Raw genomic sequence first — 17,091 nt, 5'->3', positions numbered from 1 at the left:
GTCATTAACTTTTCCTGTGGCCTTTTTTTGGAAAATAAGGTGTCTTTAGAAAAGCACGCCATATCCATGGCTCAGCCCCAAATCTTCCAACAGTCTAATACTGGCAAGGGAGGGCATCTGTAACCCCCAGGGAAGAAGGCTGCAGAGATTTCCTTTTCTCTTCTTTGTTGGTTTGTATTTCCATTTCCTTTTCCTCTCTCTTTTTCAGTCATTTAATGCCATTCTGCACAACAGAGGGGAGCATCTGGCCGCAAGTAAACACCCAATAAAATAAGTGGCGGAAGTTCACAGCTCCCTTGTTGCTATTGTGTCTGTCTGTCTGGTTGTGGACTCAACAAGATAACCATGCATCAATTTACATTGTCCAGGCTATCTTCACAACCAGAAGTTAGAAACCTTATTTTAATAGAAGCTTAGATTCTAGAGAATAGTGTAAGATTTCTCCAAAGGTTCCAAATCAGCAATTCCATCTGTGTTTCTGCAAATGTAGAGGAACGATGTCCCAGGTGATTATGCATAACGGAATGAAAAGAGTTATTTTAAAAGTGCATAAAATCAATACATTCGGGAAAACAAGTCAGCTGTGTTTATACGCAGTATATAGCAGACATTTTGTTTCTTTGTCTGAAAAAAATTATAGGAAAGCAAGGATTGCAAGTGAAATAAAACAGCCGATTGTACTGTATAACAGAAGGGACTGGAGCATCAGATACCTCAGCAAAGGCTTAAAGCATTCTAGGTTCCTTCTGAGAAAATAAATTATATTGAATCTTGTATATTCCTGTGTTGTTTGAAGTTGAAGCCAAATATTCTCAGCGCAGAGGGAATAATTCAAATCCCATTGCTGATAATGAAAAGTATATAACTAAATCCATGTCTGTGGTGCTGAAAATTTCCTCCTAAATGCTGTCTCTTTTGGACTGATGGGATTATTTCCAACTATCGGTATGAAGGGGTGTGTACATAAATATGCATAAACATGCTTCTTATGCTGTCAGGAATATTGCTTCTATATGTATTATTCTAAAAATGGGAAACAAAAGCATCTGAGAAACAGGACTGAAAGAGAAAAATTTGTAGACCTATAGGTTAAATTGGATTAAACTTCATCTTTCAGCAAATGCTGTGTTATTTATTCAGTGTATCTCTTGGGGGTTTCCCTACCTCCTACTCTTTATAGAGAGTGGTGATGATTCCTAATTAAAAAATCAAACAAACGTGAAATGGAGACTGCCTCACACAGCTATTCTCTTGTGGGAATAGGAAGCACAGTGATTTTCTCATGAGCAGCTTCTGGGTCTGTTGGACTAAGGGCAAAAAGGAAGGGCAAGATTCTGTCTAGGAAGGTCATGTTAGCATCACTCATCAGCCAGCACTGTCCTTTTTGGCCTTGCTGTCCTTGCATGTCATGTGCTGTGAGTTCCCTTTTGGTAGGGTGGAGTTGGTGGACATGATAAGGAAGACAACTGATACTTATTGTATCAGTTACTTATGGATACTTTGTAGAAGTAAACACAATAGTTATGTTGATAGATTTCAGTCTGTCCTACTAGGTCGCCAGTGATGCCTTAGAATATTGCAGTAGAATCTTCATTACAGTGAGTTTAGTGACTTTGGGGGCATAAAGCTCTTGAGTCAGTGACTGTAAGATTTGCTGTCTTTAGTAAAGGCCAAGTTATACAAGTCATTATCAGCTTTTGAAAGATGATAGGTTATATATAGATTATATATACATTATAGTTTTTCCATGGACTAAAATTTGATGGGAAGTGCCTCCATCCCTTCCTAAATCTGGCATTTTTGTCTCCATTTCTGAACAGAAAAAAAAAAAAGTCATTTTATCAATTTTCTCTGTTCCATAAATGCAATTCCTATTCTCAGCCAGGAATTGTTTATGATTGGGCTTGGGAGCAGTTACAGCACATGAAAGAACATCAGGAGTGGCTTAATGTGAATGGGACGGACTATTTGGGAACACGCTGGGGATTTGATGTTCAAAAGAGTTAAGCTCAATGCTCTTTCCATCTGGCCACTTCATTTCAATGCCTGTTTGGGACCAGTACTTCTGAAATCTGCTTTGCAAAGTCAAATATTGATGTCATTTGTTCTATTCTTAAAAGACAAATTAAAACTGAAAAGGTTTTAGTTGTGCAGAGCAGTACAACAATCATGGAACAACTGGAAGAAAATATCTTTCATGCTGTTGAATTTCAAAATACTTACTTGCTTTCCATCTTTCATTTATTCAGTAAAAAGTTTTTAGGGTATAAATTATGAAATATTAATTTTAATCACAAATGGAAGATTTATAAGCTATTGATGTGATTATGGTTTAAAGAGTTGAAAGAAATCAGAAATTATTCCAAGCCAGCCATGATGGTGCATTAACTGGCCCACATTTTCCCCACTGCCTTCAATTTTGGTAACTATCCAAATGAAATACTTATTTTGTACAAGCTATTTGCTCTAAGCCAAACTGGAAGTCAAGATATGACCATTTTTAAACTGTGGTTTAACTTTCTATGTAGATCTCATGCTCAAGGGGGTCCAGCAGTGCTCTCCTTCTAATATAACTGATGGAGTCTGGATCCATGCAGAATCTGGGTGTCATTGCCATAATGGCTACCGTGCATTTTGCTCCCATGTGTAATGACCCTCAGTGTTTGACCTCCATATTATTCCATACTGGCAGGTAGGAAAAAAGAGGCTTCACTTGCCTCTCTGACCTCAGTGGCCAGCTCACCTAGCTGGTCAGCCAGCAAAATACCCCATTCCTCACCCCTGGTATGTAAGGGACATGCTGATAAATGTTTCTAGGTATAAAATTGTTCTCAATAGGTTACCTGATGGCTTTAAACCTTAATTAGTGGTTGGAGATTTTCACTTGTCACCAGCTACTGTGACTAGACAGTTGCCTGGGGTATAGCAAAATACTAAGGCATATTGTGATTTCTGAAATTGCTAATGCTGTAATGGGCATCCACCTGGAAAGCAGCTGCCTTTTGGATTTATCCCCCCATTCCATTTCACCATGGGTGACATTTGTCCTTCCACCTTTTAATTTTTCATGAAGATAAATGAAAATCCAGTTCTTCAAATAACAGGGGTGACTTTTTCAATCCTATTTAGGGACTTTACTTCAATATCCTGTCCATGTCCAAAGGTGAAGGAGAATATGTGTATAAAGCATCAGCTTGAGTTTCTCCATTCTTTACTGAATCTTTCAGCTTGATAAAATGGAACATTTTTTCCTTTGTGACAACATTGATGTTACAGGACATCCCATCTTCTGGGTGCACATTTTACCAGCTGATATAGTGCCATTCAATTGAGGTCTTGTTCTCACTGAAACCACTGAAAGTTTCAAGTTTGACTGAAGTCAGTTTTCCATACAGGTGAACAAGATCCCCTATTAAACAAAAAAAAATTAATTCAAAGTTAACACATTTGCATAATTGTACCATTTTAGACAGTGTTAATGTGCAATTAATGAACATGTTCATCTTAGTAGAGTGATGTGTTTTTTATCTGGGCCATCCTTGTTTTTTTTAATATTTTGGAACTTGGAATAATAGTTAAGTGCCACCTGCTTCTAGCAAGAATGGAGGGAGAAACTAAATATAAAATATAGCAAAAGTAGCTTCAGAAATGAAGGAGTAAGCATGTATGGGAGAATTTGTGCTTTTGCACATGTAGGGTGCGTTTTCCTCCTATTCTGACCATACCAGTACATGGGCCAGATGGGCAAGCCTACATTCTTTGACTTACCTTGCAAAGTTCCACATGGTCTCCTTTCTAACTAAATTAGTGCCATCTAGGAAATGAGACTGTTCGGATCATCACTTACTTAACATGCCTCTGCAGTCTGAGCCACAGATTGACCCCTATTGATCTGATTTGACTACACTCCTGCAGAGCAAACAGTGCAGTAGAATCCAGGACTCTAATTCACAGTACTTTATTTAAAGTTCCTAGGTGATAATTCTTATTTGCATTAATCACACACCAGCAGAAACCAAGGCCTCTTTCTCTCTGTATGCTTTCCTGTTCGTGCCCCTGAAACCAAAAAGTAGCTGCTCTAAAAAAAAATAAAAAAGAGTATATTGATGGTTGATACTAAATAGTTGCAAAACTTAGATGTTAGAAAGAATGTTTTTCAAATCAATGGCTCACGCATTACTGTAAAATCTATTGATTAAAAACAAAGCATAATGTTAGTCATTTAGTTGGTAGAGTGATGCAATACTGAAATAAATTTATCCTTTGACTTTTGCATTAACCTCTTATTGACTGCTTGCATACTCATAATTAACACACACTTTAGCTAGCTTGGTTAATTTCAGCATTGTGATCAGTGTCCTCTAATGTAGCTGACACCCTGATCATCAAAATGTCAGCGCAGCCCAAGGGACCAGAACCAAGCAACTGCATGCCAGTGAATGTACCTGCTGTGGTGAAACCAGCCACCTTCCAAGGGAAGGAGCCATGCACTGTCACACCAGATTTTGCCATGACCTATATCTATATTCTCCTATTGTTAAATATGAGTGAGCAAAGTCCATCAACAAAAATGGAATCAGAACCTGTGAAGTTTACATGGCAGAGTGGTAAGAATGTGCATGGCAACAGTAGCCCATTGCTCCTTCAATACAGGCCTTTTTAAATTGAAACTGGCTCCAGTTTGGTTTGGTTTAGCAAGAAAGTAGGGACTGCACATCTTCAGGCGTACGAGTCATCCATCCGATGTGCTGGCAGACAGCTGTTATCAAGGTGCTGGAGCTAAATTGCTCTGATGTATATCCAGGTAGTGCTTTCCTTCTGCTGCTGCAAGTGAGTTTTGAAAGAGGCCCCTTAATTTTGCCATATGTACTTTTCTTCTGTATTTCAGAGTGTGACATTTGGTCAGACAATATTCAGACAATAAATTTATTCTCTTTTATAGGTTTGACCTTATTAACAACTCAATCTGTTTTAAATATATAATATTTGAATTAACGTATAATATTTTCAATCTTGTTTTCCCACTACCATACTTTGATCACTGCGGTGTTTCTTTCTGTTGAAATTGCAAGTGCATTTGATTGCTCTGCTTTGGTTGGAAATTTTGTTATCCTTCTGCAGACTCTTAAGATCCTTAACTCTGATACAAACTAAAGAGCATCATGGGAACAATTTTTCCCACAATCGTGCTGAAATTTATTAAAATCAATAGTGATATATTAATCTGGGCAGTTCTTGTATCCTAACTCTAAGCTAGAGGTCTGATGCACAGACCCAGAGGAGTGCACTCAGGCTTGTGATGGGCTGACAGAGCCATGCCAGGTCATCAGGAGCCAGCCCTGCACCCAAAAGCACAGGCAGCCTGCAGTGACATTAACTCCAGAGGGTCATAAGTGCTCAGAAATTGCAAGTTTGGTAAAAAACAGGTAACATTCCTGCTGTTCTTGTTAGTGATGTAAAGCAGAACAATAGAAACACTTCAGAGGAGCTGTGGTTTGCAGAACTCGGGATATGAAGGCAATATTCCTGTTTCTCATAATTTTCCAGTACACTGATACATTTGTCATCAAACTTGTGCAGGAAACCCAAGGACACACTTCCATCCCTGTAATCTCTCTCATGGAACAAGAGATGGCTGGAGCATGCCAAGGGCCTGAATGTTAAGGCACAAGCTTCACTGGGGGGGGTGGGGAATTCTCAGAGATGGCTCGAGAACAAAACTAGAGAAGGAAAAGTACTGAGTTGAATGGTTGCTCGTGGGCTGCCCCATTACAGCATCACTGGTGACTTCTGGCCCACTTACAGAGACACAAATGTCCAAAACCCAAAGGTGAGGGACATACAGTTTGTCAGAGAGAGCAAAGGATTAAAAAATGTGCTAAAAGGAGATAGGAAAAAAGGGGCCTAAATGGTGAAGAAGCTGGGAGGCAGTGTGCGGCAGTGTGCTTTTCTTCTCAGTGAAAATCCTTTTGTTAATAGCAGATGAGGGAGAGAATGTTTATTATTATAAATTGAGTTTTGCAGACCACATAATATGCCTGCAGTAATACCAGCTGAGCTTCTTGATTTGTCATCTGCAATAATCTGTACACGGCTAATTTATCCACTCTTAGATTGAAATGCTTAGACTCAAATATCTTATACTACTCAGTAAATTGAGCGTATTATTGTGTGCCAAGACAGAAAATAAGGCAAGATTTTAAAAGCTTCATAGAGTTGTGCTGTAATTAGTTTCAGCTTTCCTTGCATATTAATTTTCTCCTCTTCCTTTATATAATTTGGAAAATGTCTTCAGAACATGATGGCACAATCAGTTAAGTACCTCTCAAAACTCATACACTAAACTGCATTTGCTCTAACAACTATTACAAAGCAGCCTGCAAAACAAATCCTCTGTTATTCTGTACAGTGCAGCTTATCAATGCAAACAGTTTAATATTTATGCTAAGAGGATTGTCACAAGTAGCTTCTGTTCCTTTAATTCTTGTTTTAAATAAATAATGAGAACATTTAAACACATTACTCTTCCCAGGGCCCTGAGGTCGGCTAATCTTATTATTTATGAAGTGATGTGCTACATAATAGTACTTAGTGCATGTTAACAGATGCTATTATCAGGGGCTGATGTGGAGAGCTGAAGATATATTGGAATGTTATGTGTTAATACTGTCCTTGTAGTGTAATGTACGATGGATTGAGTGCCCAGGATGCTGGTGCAGCAATTAACCACACACCAACATGGGTGTAAAGCTGAAGTATGTTTTCTCGTGGGTATTACATTGCCATTAATAATTCCCAAGAGAAGAAGACATCTTCCATTTGGAAACAGTCACTTCCAGAAGGCTGTCAGTATAGACAAGGAAGTTGCGTGTGTCAATACTTTCAGAGTTGATTGTACAGAGATGGAAGACTCATATGTATGTTTAAAACAATGTTTAAATCATCACAACAATGTTTTATAAGGCATGATTTAAAAACAAATGTCTTGCTCAAGATAAAAGCTTACAATTTGCTTTTTGTATGTTTGAAGAACTATGTTGACTTGCAGCCTAGAATGAAATTCTAACAACACAAATCTTTTTTCTTTGTCCTGTTGTGCTACAAATGCTAATTAATGAATAATCAACATACAGATCATTTGAGGGAATGGGAAAAGAGGGGAGGGGAAATTCTTATTGAAGTGTGACCTTTTTTTGTTGTGGCACATTGTATTACAGCCATGTCTTAAGAGATGTAATGGTTTCCACTTCGAAAACTTTCTTCTGCAGGCTGCAGTTCAGCTGAATATTATAATTAGACTCCACTAGTATTGATGAATAATCCATTTAATAAAAAACACTGTGATTTAGACATTTTCTCAGGGGACTAACATACGCTAACCTCTTAATTTAATTTTATTGAAGTTTTGCCCACCTATTCATCATTGGAAGTTGTTATTAACCTCCATTTCCATTTATCTTTATAGAATTTTCTCTTTTTATATTGCCTTTTTCAGAGCTAAGCAGGTTGATACACTTGTAAATCTCCAGAATCTACAAAGCTAGTCCAGCTTCTTTAATATTGTTTAATCTATCCCCCCTGACCCTAATGCAGTAAATTCAGTTTAATCTTTCTCAATAATCTAGTAATACATTGGAAACCGGCAAACATTTAAATCTGATAATGGTTTAATCACATGCTTTAAATAACAGCAGTGATAATGAAAAAATAATTTACCATATAAAGGTGTGCTAACTGCATTTTCTTTGTGATTGGCTTTTTGAGAAATCCCTATAGAAAATACAAAGGCTACAACAGAGGAGAACTTCACTGTAAATGAACAACCTATTTGGTCAGAAGATGTGCTTTTTTTCTTTTCATCACTCTCTTTAAGTTACTGCACAAACGTATCCTTGCTGAGTATTCAGTTTCTTGCTGTAGCTTTACTTAAGTAGTTCTTCTGTTTATCTATTTTTCAGATGCCAGTCGGAAGCAGCGGAGAGCTTGCCAGAAGAGCAGAAGCCAGAATGCCATCCCTTCTGGTCAGATGAAGAAAGTAACATGCCTCTGCCATTTGATCTCGAAGAAGTAATTGTTCATCTACAAAATCTTGTTCAGTAGGTAGGATATCAGGTTAAACTTCCAGTCTAGAATTAATAATACTCAACATTTGAAGAGAAGTTTGTGGTTTTTTTTTGTCAGCTTTCATCTTTTCTGCTTTATGGTTCCTTAGTCATTTGTTGTTTTGTGCTTCAATGCAAATTTTATTGGTTTCCACCTTAGTTCCTGAGTCACAAAAAATCTGACTAGGTACCAAGTCTATAGAAATAAGTGGCTTTTAACACATGATGTCTGGAACACCAACTTCAGGACTTTCCTCTTCCATTCTAATTTCCATTGACAATGTAGCCCATGGATAGTTGTGTTTCCATAGGTTCCTCTGCTGTGCATTTTAACTGTCTAGATTTGGGGTGTTAGACTTGCCTGCTAGTCTCAGCACTAATGCTAATATGACATTACTGAGAACAGCAGACAGTGCTTGTCCCTGATAGATGAGTTTTTAAAAACTTCCTAGACTAGAAACATCCTACCTGGACCCTCATATGTAGCTTTGAAGGACAATGCTTTCAGGTACAGCCCAAGGGGTGCACAGTACTGTTGCAGCAGGACAGCTTGCAGGTTTGTCTTTTAGGCAGATTGGAAGGACCCATTGCTAGGGCTGTGCTCTAACTGATGCACATTTACTTCTGCCATCCTTTTAGAAGATTGGGATGACCTGTCCTTTATACCTGACCAAAGGGATTAAGTCAGGGAGAGATTTCCAATGTTATATTTACATGTCCTCAGTTTCTTGGTACTCAGAATTTAGTTCCTAACCTTTACATTATTTCTGCCTATTGAGAGTTCTTTTCTTAGCCCAGCTTTACCAGTGCATTGTCCAGAGCAAGTGGACCTAGGGTTTCCATTTTGGGTCAGATTTCCTGACAAAATAGTTATAGTTTGTATGACACCAGGCACTGAGACATCTGTGCTGATCTATCCATGAGAACAAAACCAGAAGCCTATGAGAAATGGAGCTGTTTGTGATCTAGTTTGTAATAACATGCTATAAAAAGAACAATTCTGTGTTGGATGATGTCCTGAATGAGATTTTTCATTTGGAGAAGTTGCTCTCCTGACTTGAGCTGTGTATTCCTTTTCCCTTGTACAAAAGCAGCGGGAAATTACATTGCAGTAAAACAGCATTCAGTCTATACTACCAGTACAGAAAAAAGAACAGTGAGACTCAGAGCTTGACATTGCCACCAAGAAACAGAATACGCCTCCTGTGTTAATCTTTCGCTTAAAATCACTGTTGAGGCCAGGCTTACCTAAAGCATACCAGTATACTCTATTGGTAAAGTGTTCTGCGTGTGAATGGGCCTTGTACTGCTGAAAACTGTACATTTGACAGTATAACATATGCCAGACCTCCCTGCAGCTGAGGAAGCTGTGCCAGCAAAAATTCAGTTTTAGTGGTATAAAACTGTGACCACACCTACCAGCTTCTGCCAGGACAATTATATCAACTACAGGTTGTACCTCTTAGCACCTTTAACATAGCTATGCCAGCAAAAGTATGAAGACCCAGATCAAGCATTTTCATTGTGTTCCTGGACTTCTGCTAAAGCCGTTAGCCACCCTGCAGAAGGAAATAAACTCTTTAAAGAATAAATTATTTAAATTAGGTTTAATTACATTATAACCTTGATCTGCAGATTTATCTGCTGTCTCCTGCTCAACAAATTTCTTACAATTTTGAAATACTCTATTTGGGCATAGTTTTTCTTTCCTACACTAGCTAAAGCTGGCTTTACTAGTGGGCAAATAGCATATATTTGGATGAATGCCACACTAAATAGTGTTTACTTTGGAAATCACCTAGAGAAAAGCTAGAGAAAAAGATGAGAATGTGGGAATTCTGCTTTGGGGGAAGGCAGTTCTCACAGAAACAAATATTACTTTGGAAATGAGAAAGATGAAATCAAATGAGCTAAAGACGTAACACAACACAGGGTTTGAGGGGATTGTTTATTTGTTTATGCCCTTACTTTATGATTATTTTGTGTTTAATTAAGCGCTACTAGAAACCATGGGGATCACAGTATTGAAGTGAATCTGACAGCTACAAGGGGTAGAGAAGGCACAGCAATGTTGCTGCTGAAGTGGAAGCTATTAAAAAATCATTGGCAAAAAATTATTTCCAGCAGCACTGAAGCAACACTGTTTTATTTCCTGGTACTAGGAGAGTGCTGGCAGCAATAACACGATGGTTAAAACTACGTGATTCTAGGCTTTGTCTATGCTAAGGATTAAAGCTAGTGAATGAGCTGCACTAGTTCTAGCCTCAGTCAAATAGTGCTCATTTAAGCCAAGGGTGGTAATGACTAAAAACTGAAAAAATCTGGAATGAATGAGACCTAAGATTCAATGGCAAAGTACCAATAATCAAGTGGTTAAAGAGAATTAAAGCTCTGTGGTGCTTTCGAGTCTCACATCATCAGAATCAGTGTAACATGATTGAATTCAGTGGAAAGGCAGAAGTATAAGGAGGTTTCATCTCTCCAAAGCCCACAAGAGTTGATGGCAAAGACATGGGTAAGGCTGATGGAACTGTTTGAAGCAAGAAGGAATGCCAAAGGGTGCCCCTAGAGAAGAACATGGTTGAAGGTAAATATCTGTAAAAGAAAACTGAAAGACCAAGCGTGAATTGTTGCTATACCTGAGATACATACTAGAAGTAGGGAAATACTTTGAAATTTTCTCTATTTTATACAAAGAATAGCAACATAGTTCATGTTGCAGTGATGCTTCAGGAGTCCATTTATATTCCAGCACTAGGTAACACATTATGGTTTTGGATGAGCCGAAACACACAGCCTCTAATGGATGTTCTGTGTATAGCAACTGGTTACCAAGTCTGGATGCTCTAGATGCATGAGGACCAAGGTCAGTTTGTTTCAGGGAAGAAGTGAGAGCATAAATTAGTTTCTAACATTAGATTCAGTGATTCTTTTAAAACAGGAAGGTTCATGGCTTTGTGTACATTTACTTTTCATCAGCCATGAAAGAATTAAGGTGAAATAGTTCACTTGCACGTGCAAAATGGGTTACAGAAGATACAGATCAGTTTGCCTGTCTGCACTTGCCTTTAGACAATATTCATCAATTTTACGAAAGCTACTGACTAAACATGGAACCAATACAAATGAAATGCTCAAGGCAAAGGATTTGGTTAAAAATGTGATAGAGTCGGTTTCGCACTCATAGAAAGAAAATGTTGGCAGAAAATGAAAAACTTCTATTGTTTCTGTAATGGGGGGGATGAAAGGTAAAGGCCGTTTATAAGTATTTGATAGAAAACTGCTGTGTTATGCCATGTAAATTAGAAATGTTTTTATAATGCTTCATTCGTAGCTCCACATATGAAAATATTTTATCTTGTAGGTCCATTCTTGTTGTTAAAAGGTTAAGTAAATAAAAAATATGAATCCCAGTGCACTAAATTTTAAAGACATCATACTTATGCTCTGAACTTTACAGAAGATCCTGATTATTTAAATTGAAAATAAGAATTCCATGGGTACTCACCAAACAGAAACTGCCAAGGATAGGTAACTTGCAGCATAATAACTTCTCAAATCAGTTGTCTCACTCTCATTCAGATGCAGACTTCAGTTTCACAGATAATGAAGTAGATTTACTTAGCAAGATGTACTTGAAAGTCACGCTGGATTTCTAGTTGCTATGGGACAGAATTCCAGTGCCATTTTGCAGGAAAAAAAGAAAAAATTATACAAAAATCTAACACAAATGATAGCTAATATATTATAGTGTGTTAACAGCAGACACTGCTCCTTTCTCTTTTACTGCAGTGCAGTTCCAGTAGCCCTGTGACACATGGTGGAATTTGGGTTGATATATCAGCTAGCTAATGGTAAAGGTGGGATGACAAGAGGGGAAGAGAAATGAGATGCAAGGGATGTGCATTCACAAGAGCAAAACTTTATTAATTTAACTCATATGGGAATCATCCAGCAATAACTTGTACAGTGCAGGCCATGACCTCTCCCTTGATTGTTACCACCTGATGCAAACTTAATTTTCAGTCCTTAACCCTCCTCATGCCCCCAGCAGCTGGTCCACATCTCTTTGGTAGGAGCTGACCACTACCTTCTTCTGCCAAGGTTACAGAGTTGGGAAGAGCACTTTCATACTGCAGGAACAAGCTTAGCTCTATATCTGTCCTACCAAACCTCTGTGAACTGAGTGCCTCCATGCATCTGTTTCTGTTGAGATTTGAGTTGCTGGAGCTTGGTGTAGGGAACCTGCTTTGGTAGCGGGGTTGGACTCGATGATCTCTGGAGGTCCCTTCCAGCCCCTATGATTCTGTGATTCATCATCTGCATTACCCCATTGGGCTGATGAGCTGTCATAGGGAAGGGCCAGAAAAACAGGGCATTGTCTGCAGGAAAGTTCCTTTTCTTCTTCAAGACCACTGCACTCCCCACAGCACACTAAAAAGCTCAGCTCTGTACTGATCTCTTCACTCCACTACCAGAGCAGAGGCAATCCTCAATAGCAACTTGTCTTTCTAGTACAAACTCAAACCCATCACCTTTAATGTTACCAGGCGTCATAATTTGCATTCATCTTTCCTATTCACCTTAGCCTCAGGCATTCATTGAACAAGAGAAGATAATGTATACATTTGCAAAAAGACTGTACTTAAGCTACAGAATTGGCTGAACAATATGTGAAATAAAAGCCATCAGATGACTGATAAAATGAGTACATTAAAATGCTGATGTTTGGCAGTGAGTACTTCACATATGACATGAAAACTGTGCTTCATCTCCTTGTTGCTTTGGTGATAGTGCTCAATTCACGTGATAGAACAGGACATTCTGGTCTACTGTTTACTTCCTCTAATACCCTATTGGTTTTTCAGAGCTGAATTTGGACAAAAAGTTGCTCTCCTCCCCCTCTATATCACCAAATACTTGCTTTCATGCCAACACATCTTGGTCTGATTAGTCTCCTTGATTAGAGGCTAAAGTAAAAAGTCAGGTGTATAGGATTCCCATTATCCTTTATTTCACCGTTTCTAAGAACAGGTCAGATAGAGTTATTTCATTGAAAATGTGAACAATCAACTTCTGTTTACCATTAACCTTCAGTTTTCTTTTCTTAAAATCAAATCAGGGCTCGGTGGGCAGTTATTTTCATACATGGCCCTTGATCAGTGGAACAATCTGTCAAAAGCCATTAAAACCTCTATTAGGCTGAACTGCATTCAAAGCTAAACTACCCAATCATTAAAGGGCTGGGATGATTGTTTTTAATACAGTATACATTTATTTCTCTCTCTGAGTAGTAACAACTTTGAAACTGAGCGTGTATGACTAAGGCTTTTTACTACCAGCAAGTCCTGAGAAGCTTGGTTTCTTGTGGAACATGAATATCTGTGTAAAAGAGGAAAAAGTGAAGGCACTGAAATAACCTTTATGTTGTCAGAAATACCTCTTCATTTGTTTCCTTTCCTTGCATCCTTCAAGGATGCAAAGGGAGTGGGAAGAGATTTTCCAAAGTCCTTTGCTCAAAAGTTTCACTGGAAACAATAACAGCTAATTATAGTAATATAGTAAAGTGACTTTTGATGTTAAGATCTCAGGATGCTTTGTGCAGAGAAACTGAGGCAGAAGTCAAATGTGTGGTCATGTTCTGAGCAATAGCGCTGGAGCAGAGTGTGCATAATACCTCATTGCTGGCATGTCTCAGTTACTTCCAGTTAATCAGCTCCACTCTCAGCTTAGGGGTGCTCTCATAGAACAGTTTTTCTCCAATGATACATTTGAAAGTGGAGCTGGAATCCTTCCTCCTCATACATTTAACGTATTGTTTAATTGCATAGCGTGTGGTAATCCATCTTGTGTAACAGAGATCTTTCAGGCTTCCTAATACTTGATTAAACTTTCAAGTGAATCTTTTAGTTACTTTCCAAGTCCCCGAGCTCTCAATGGGAAAAAGTGAATTTTACTGGAACTATTAAGTTATTCCATGGAGAGTATTATAGTAAAGCCCGCACTCTTTTAGCTGTGTTTTAAATATGCTCAATGGGTAGCCCCCAAGGTGATAGAATTGCTGTACTAGGAAACTCTTAAGAAAATCCCCTGTGGGTATTGGGTGCTATTTATCAAGGTGAAGATGCATTGCTGGAACATGCTGGAATGCTTGTTATGCACCTGTTAGCACTTTTTGTCTGGTACTTATTTTGTAGTCTGGTAGTACTTTACTGAGAGCACTGCTTCCCTAGTTATTGTGATGAACATCCCAGTAATTTATTACTCAAACATTATCAAAGCATTCCACGATTGTTTCACTGCTGTTCTTTCCCTTCTGCCTTCCAATGCCCTTTTTTTCCCATTTGTTTCATTATTAAAAGTACTGTTATTAGCAAGTTCTGTTCTTTGTTAAACTGACATGGCTTTAAAGCAAGAAAGCATAAAAAGTAAGTATCAGATAGCATTCACTCAGATGCATTTATTTTCCAGCCAATTTATTTGGATGTTTTTTGCTCATTTTATTTATTTGGTATTGCTACGTCTGATTTGTATTAAAGCCTGTTTATGTAACACTGAGAGATGTAGAGTGATATTTAAGTTTGTATTATATCTTTGCTACTTTACTCACTTTTGTTAAATAAATTACTTAAAGAATCTGCTGTCTGTCATTTGTCCTCCAGAATGTGTTAGCTGTTATCATCAGTTCTTCACTGTTGCAGTGAGTGGAAGAAGAAGGAATAAGAGAAGTGTACTTTTACAGTATTCAGGTGCATGAGCAAATTAATTTTGCGTAAGATTCCTATATGCTGATTAGCAGGAGGTAAGCTTCTTCAAAGCAGCAAACTCAAAGGTACACTGATTCTGGTCTTCAGTGGGGCATCTCCCTTTACCTGAACTCTTCTGCTTGTCCAAGTCAGTTACCATAGGTATTCTCCTCTGTTAATGATGCTGACAGTTTATTGATTGGAAGTAGATAAAAGGTAACAGGGAAGTTTTTTGTTATCATTGAAACTCATTCAATTAAATTCTGACTATAACACGTATCTTCTAGTCTGGAAGGCAAATTAATTTCTTTTAATTTGGTAAGACTCATACAATAAATAAACATGTCTAACTTCCCCACATGCACATCCCATAATAGTGCTTCCCTCTTGTGTGGGAATGTTTAGCTGTACCACTAAATTTAGAAGATATCTTCTGACTGTGCAACCTTACACTTCCCATATGCAATACAAACTCTTACCTTATATGAGCACTAGTAAAGCAGTGCCTACCAGCACCGTATCAACCTTTTTTGAGTGTATAAACACGTGCAATGGTTTTTGCAGTAGAAGTTGCAATGGAAAACACATTTAGTTACATTGAATAAGACAATATCAAAGAAATGTGTCTTGCACATAGAATAAAAAATTGTGAGGTTTGTGATGTCTGTTATTTCTAGACTTTGTGCAGGGTTCTGCTACCTCAAAGGAAGTGTGAAGTCCATTCTAAGCCAGATACAGACTTCAGGGCGAGATGAGGACCAGTGCTACAAACTTCATTTGGTACTCTGAAGAATGCCATTGTAGAGCACAGAAGGCTGAACTGAAGTACACATGCCCATGATGCTAAGATGCACTGCAGTGTTCTGTGTTACTTGGAGTGTCCTTAACACTGAAGGCTGTGTGCCTAGTTACTCTACATTACTAGATGCCAGCCAGGAGGTGACACGAGTGTGAAGAACAGCAGCCAGGTCATTCCCTGCCAGGACTGAATGGAGTCTTCTAGCCAAGAATGGTTGACAGAAAGCACCATTCACATATTCTCCAGCTGAGGGTCAGCAAAGTATCCAGGAGCCTTGAAATCTGATTTCTTAGCCTAGAACATTCTTTCCTTGGCTTCAGAAGCTTAACCAAAAGTAAGTATATGGTCAGGAAACCAGAACTAGTTTTACACGTTTCTTAACAGTTCATTGTTATGTATGTTACATTCACCTAGCAAGACCAAGGTGAATTTCCCTTGCATCTAGATTTCTTAAAACTGATCCTTTTATACTTTTTTTCTGGTTCTCTCAGACCTTAAGGTTACCTAGATTTTCACTCTTCATCTTTTTAAAAGAGTGGGCAAAATACATGGCATTAGTGACCTTGCCATAAAAAGGTGCAGTCCTCAGGAGGTTTTATGGGCTAGATGCAAACACAAGGAGACTTTGCTCCTCTTCATTCAAAAATAGGCATCTTCTGGGGAGAGTAAGGCACACTTTCGGTCTCTGCAGTTGAGAACAGCTTGCCTTAAATGAGGCAGAGACTAATCAGGATGCCTCCTCAGCACTGGTGGCTGGAGAGTGCCAGGTACTCATGCTGGTACAGGGTTGAAACAGCCCAATAGCTCCTGCACCAGCTAATCTCCTGCACCAGGAGAGATAGTTGTCCTCTAAAATGTAAAAGTGAAAACCTGCCTTTGGAAAGCACTTACTTACAAAGCCTCTCATGCAAGCCAGACCCTAAAGAGAAACAACAGCTCAGCGTATGTAAAGCCAGGAAGAAAATATAAAAGCTTAATTCCAAATACTTGAGGAACATCATGTTTTTTTGTAGGTTCAGTGGGAAGGAGGTGTTCCCAAGGAGGAGCCCCTGTACAATATCAAATATCTATATCAAATCTATCATACAACCCTGTCCTCTTTGGGGTGAGAGACTTGTTTATCTTTCATCATAAAGATTCTAGTGCCCTGTATACACACTTAGGACTCTGCACACAAGAGTTCCACAGAATGTATACGTATACACTGTCCTATAGCTCATCCATTCAGTTATAAGAATTTCTGAACCAAGAAGTTTCAAGTTATACTGCATTGCAGGTCTGCAGATTACCAGTCAGTTTCTTTACTTTGCTGTCATACAGTGACACTAGAAGCAGTTTTTACTACAGATTTTTTACAGTGTTGGCTTTCTTATTCCAGGATGATTCAAATTAAAAATAACAAACTCAAGATAAGAAGTCTTCATTGAGTTTGTAAATAGGAAAA

At 38.4% G+C, this 17,091-nt stretch overlaps 1 protein-coding gene across 4 annotated transcripts in view; it reads left to right on the top strand.

Moving 5' to 3' along the window:
* FTO (FTO alpha-ketoglutarate dependent dioxygenase) overlaps nt 1-14,855 on the top strand; it is a 216,744-nt gene extending 201,889 nt beyond the window's left edge. For 3 of the 4 annotated variants that reach the window (XM_015873817.3, XM_015873818.3, XM_085551800.1), the window contains exon 9: nt 7,959-14,738. In XM_015873817.3, coding sequence (XP_015729303.2) covers nt 7,959-8,100 — 142 coding nt within the window. In that variant the 3' untranslated portion in view covers nt 8,101-14,738. Of the gene's footprint in view, nt 1-7,958; nt 14,739-14,764 lie in introns of those variants that run through there. The other variant, XM_085551799.1, reaches the window with a different exon arrangement.
* Nucleotides 14,856-17,091: the final 2,236 nt, after the last annotated feature.

Source organism: Coturnix japonica, chromosome 6, assembly GCF_054131305.1.
Source record: "Coturnix japonica strain WE chromosome 6, WE-NBRP24, whole genome shotgun sequence".
NCBI lineage: Eukaryota > Metazoa > Chordata > Aves > Galliformes > Phasianidae > Coturnix > Coturnix japonica.
Note: the sequence above shows the minus strand (reverse complement) of the source record. Positions and strands in the feature narration are given on the sequence as shown.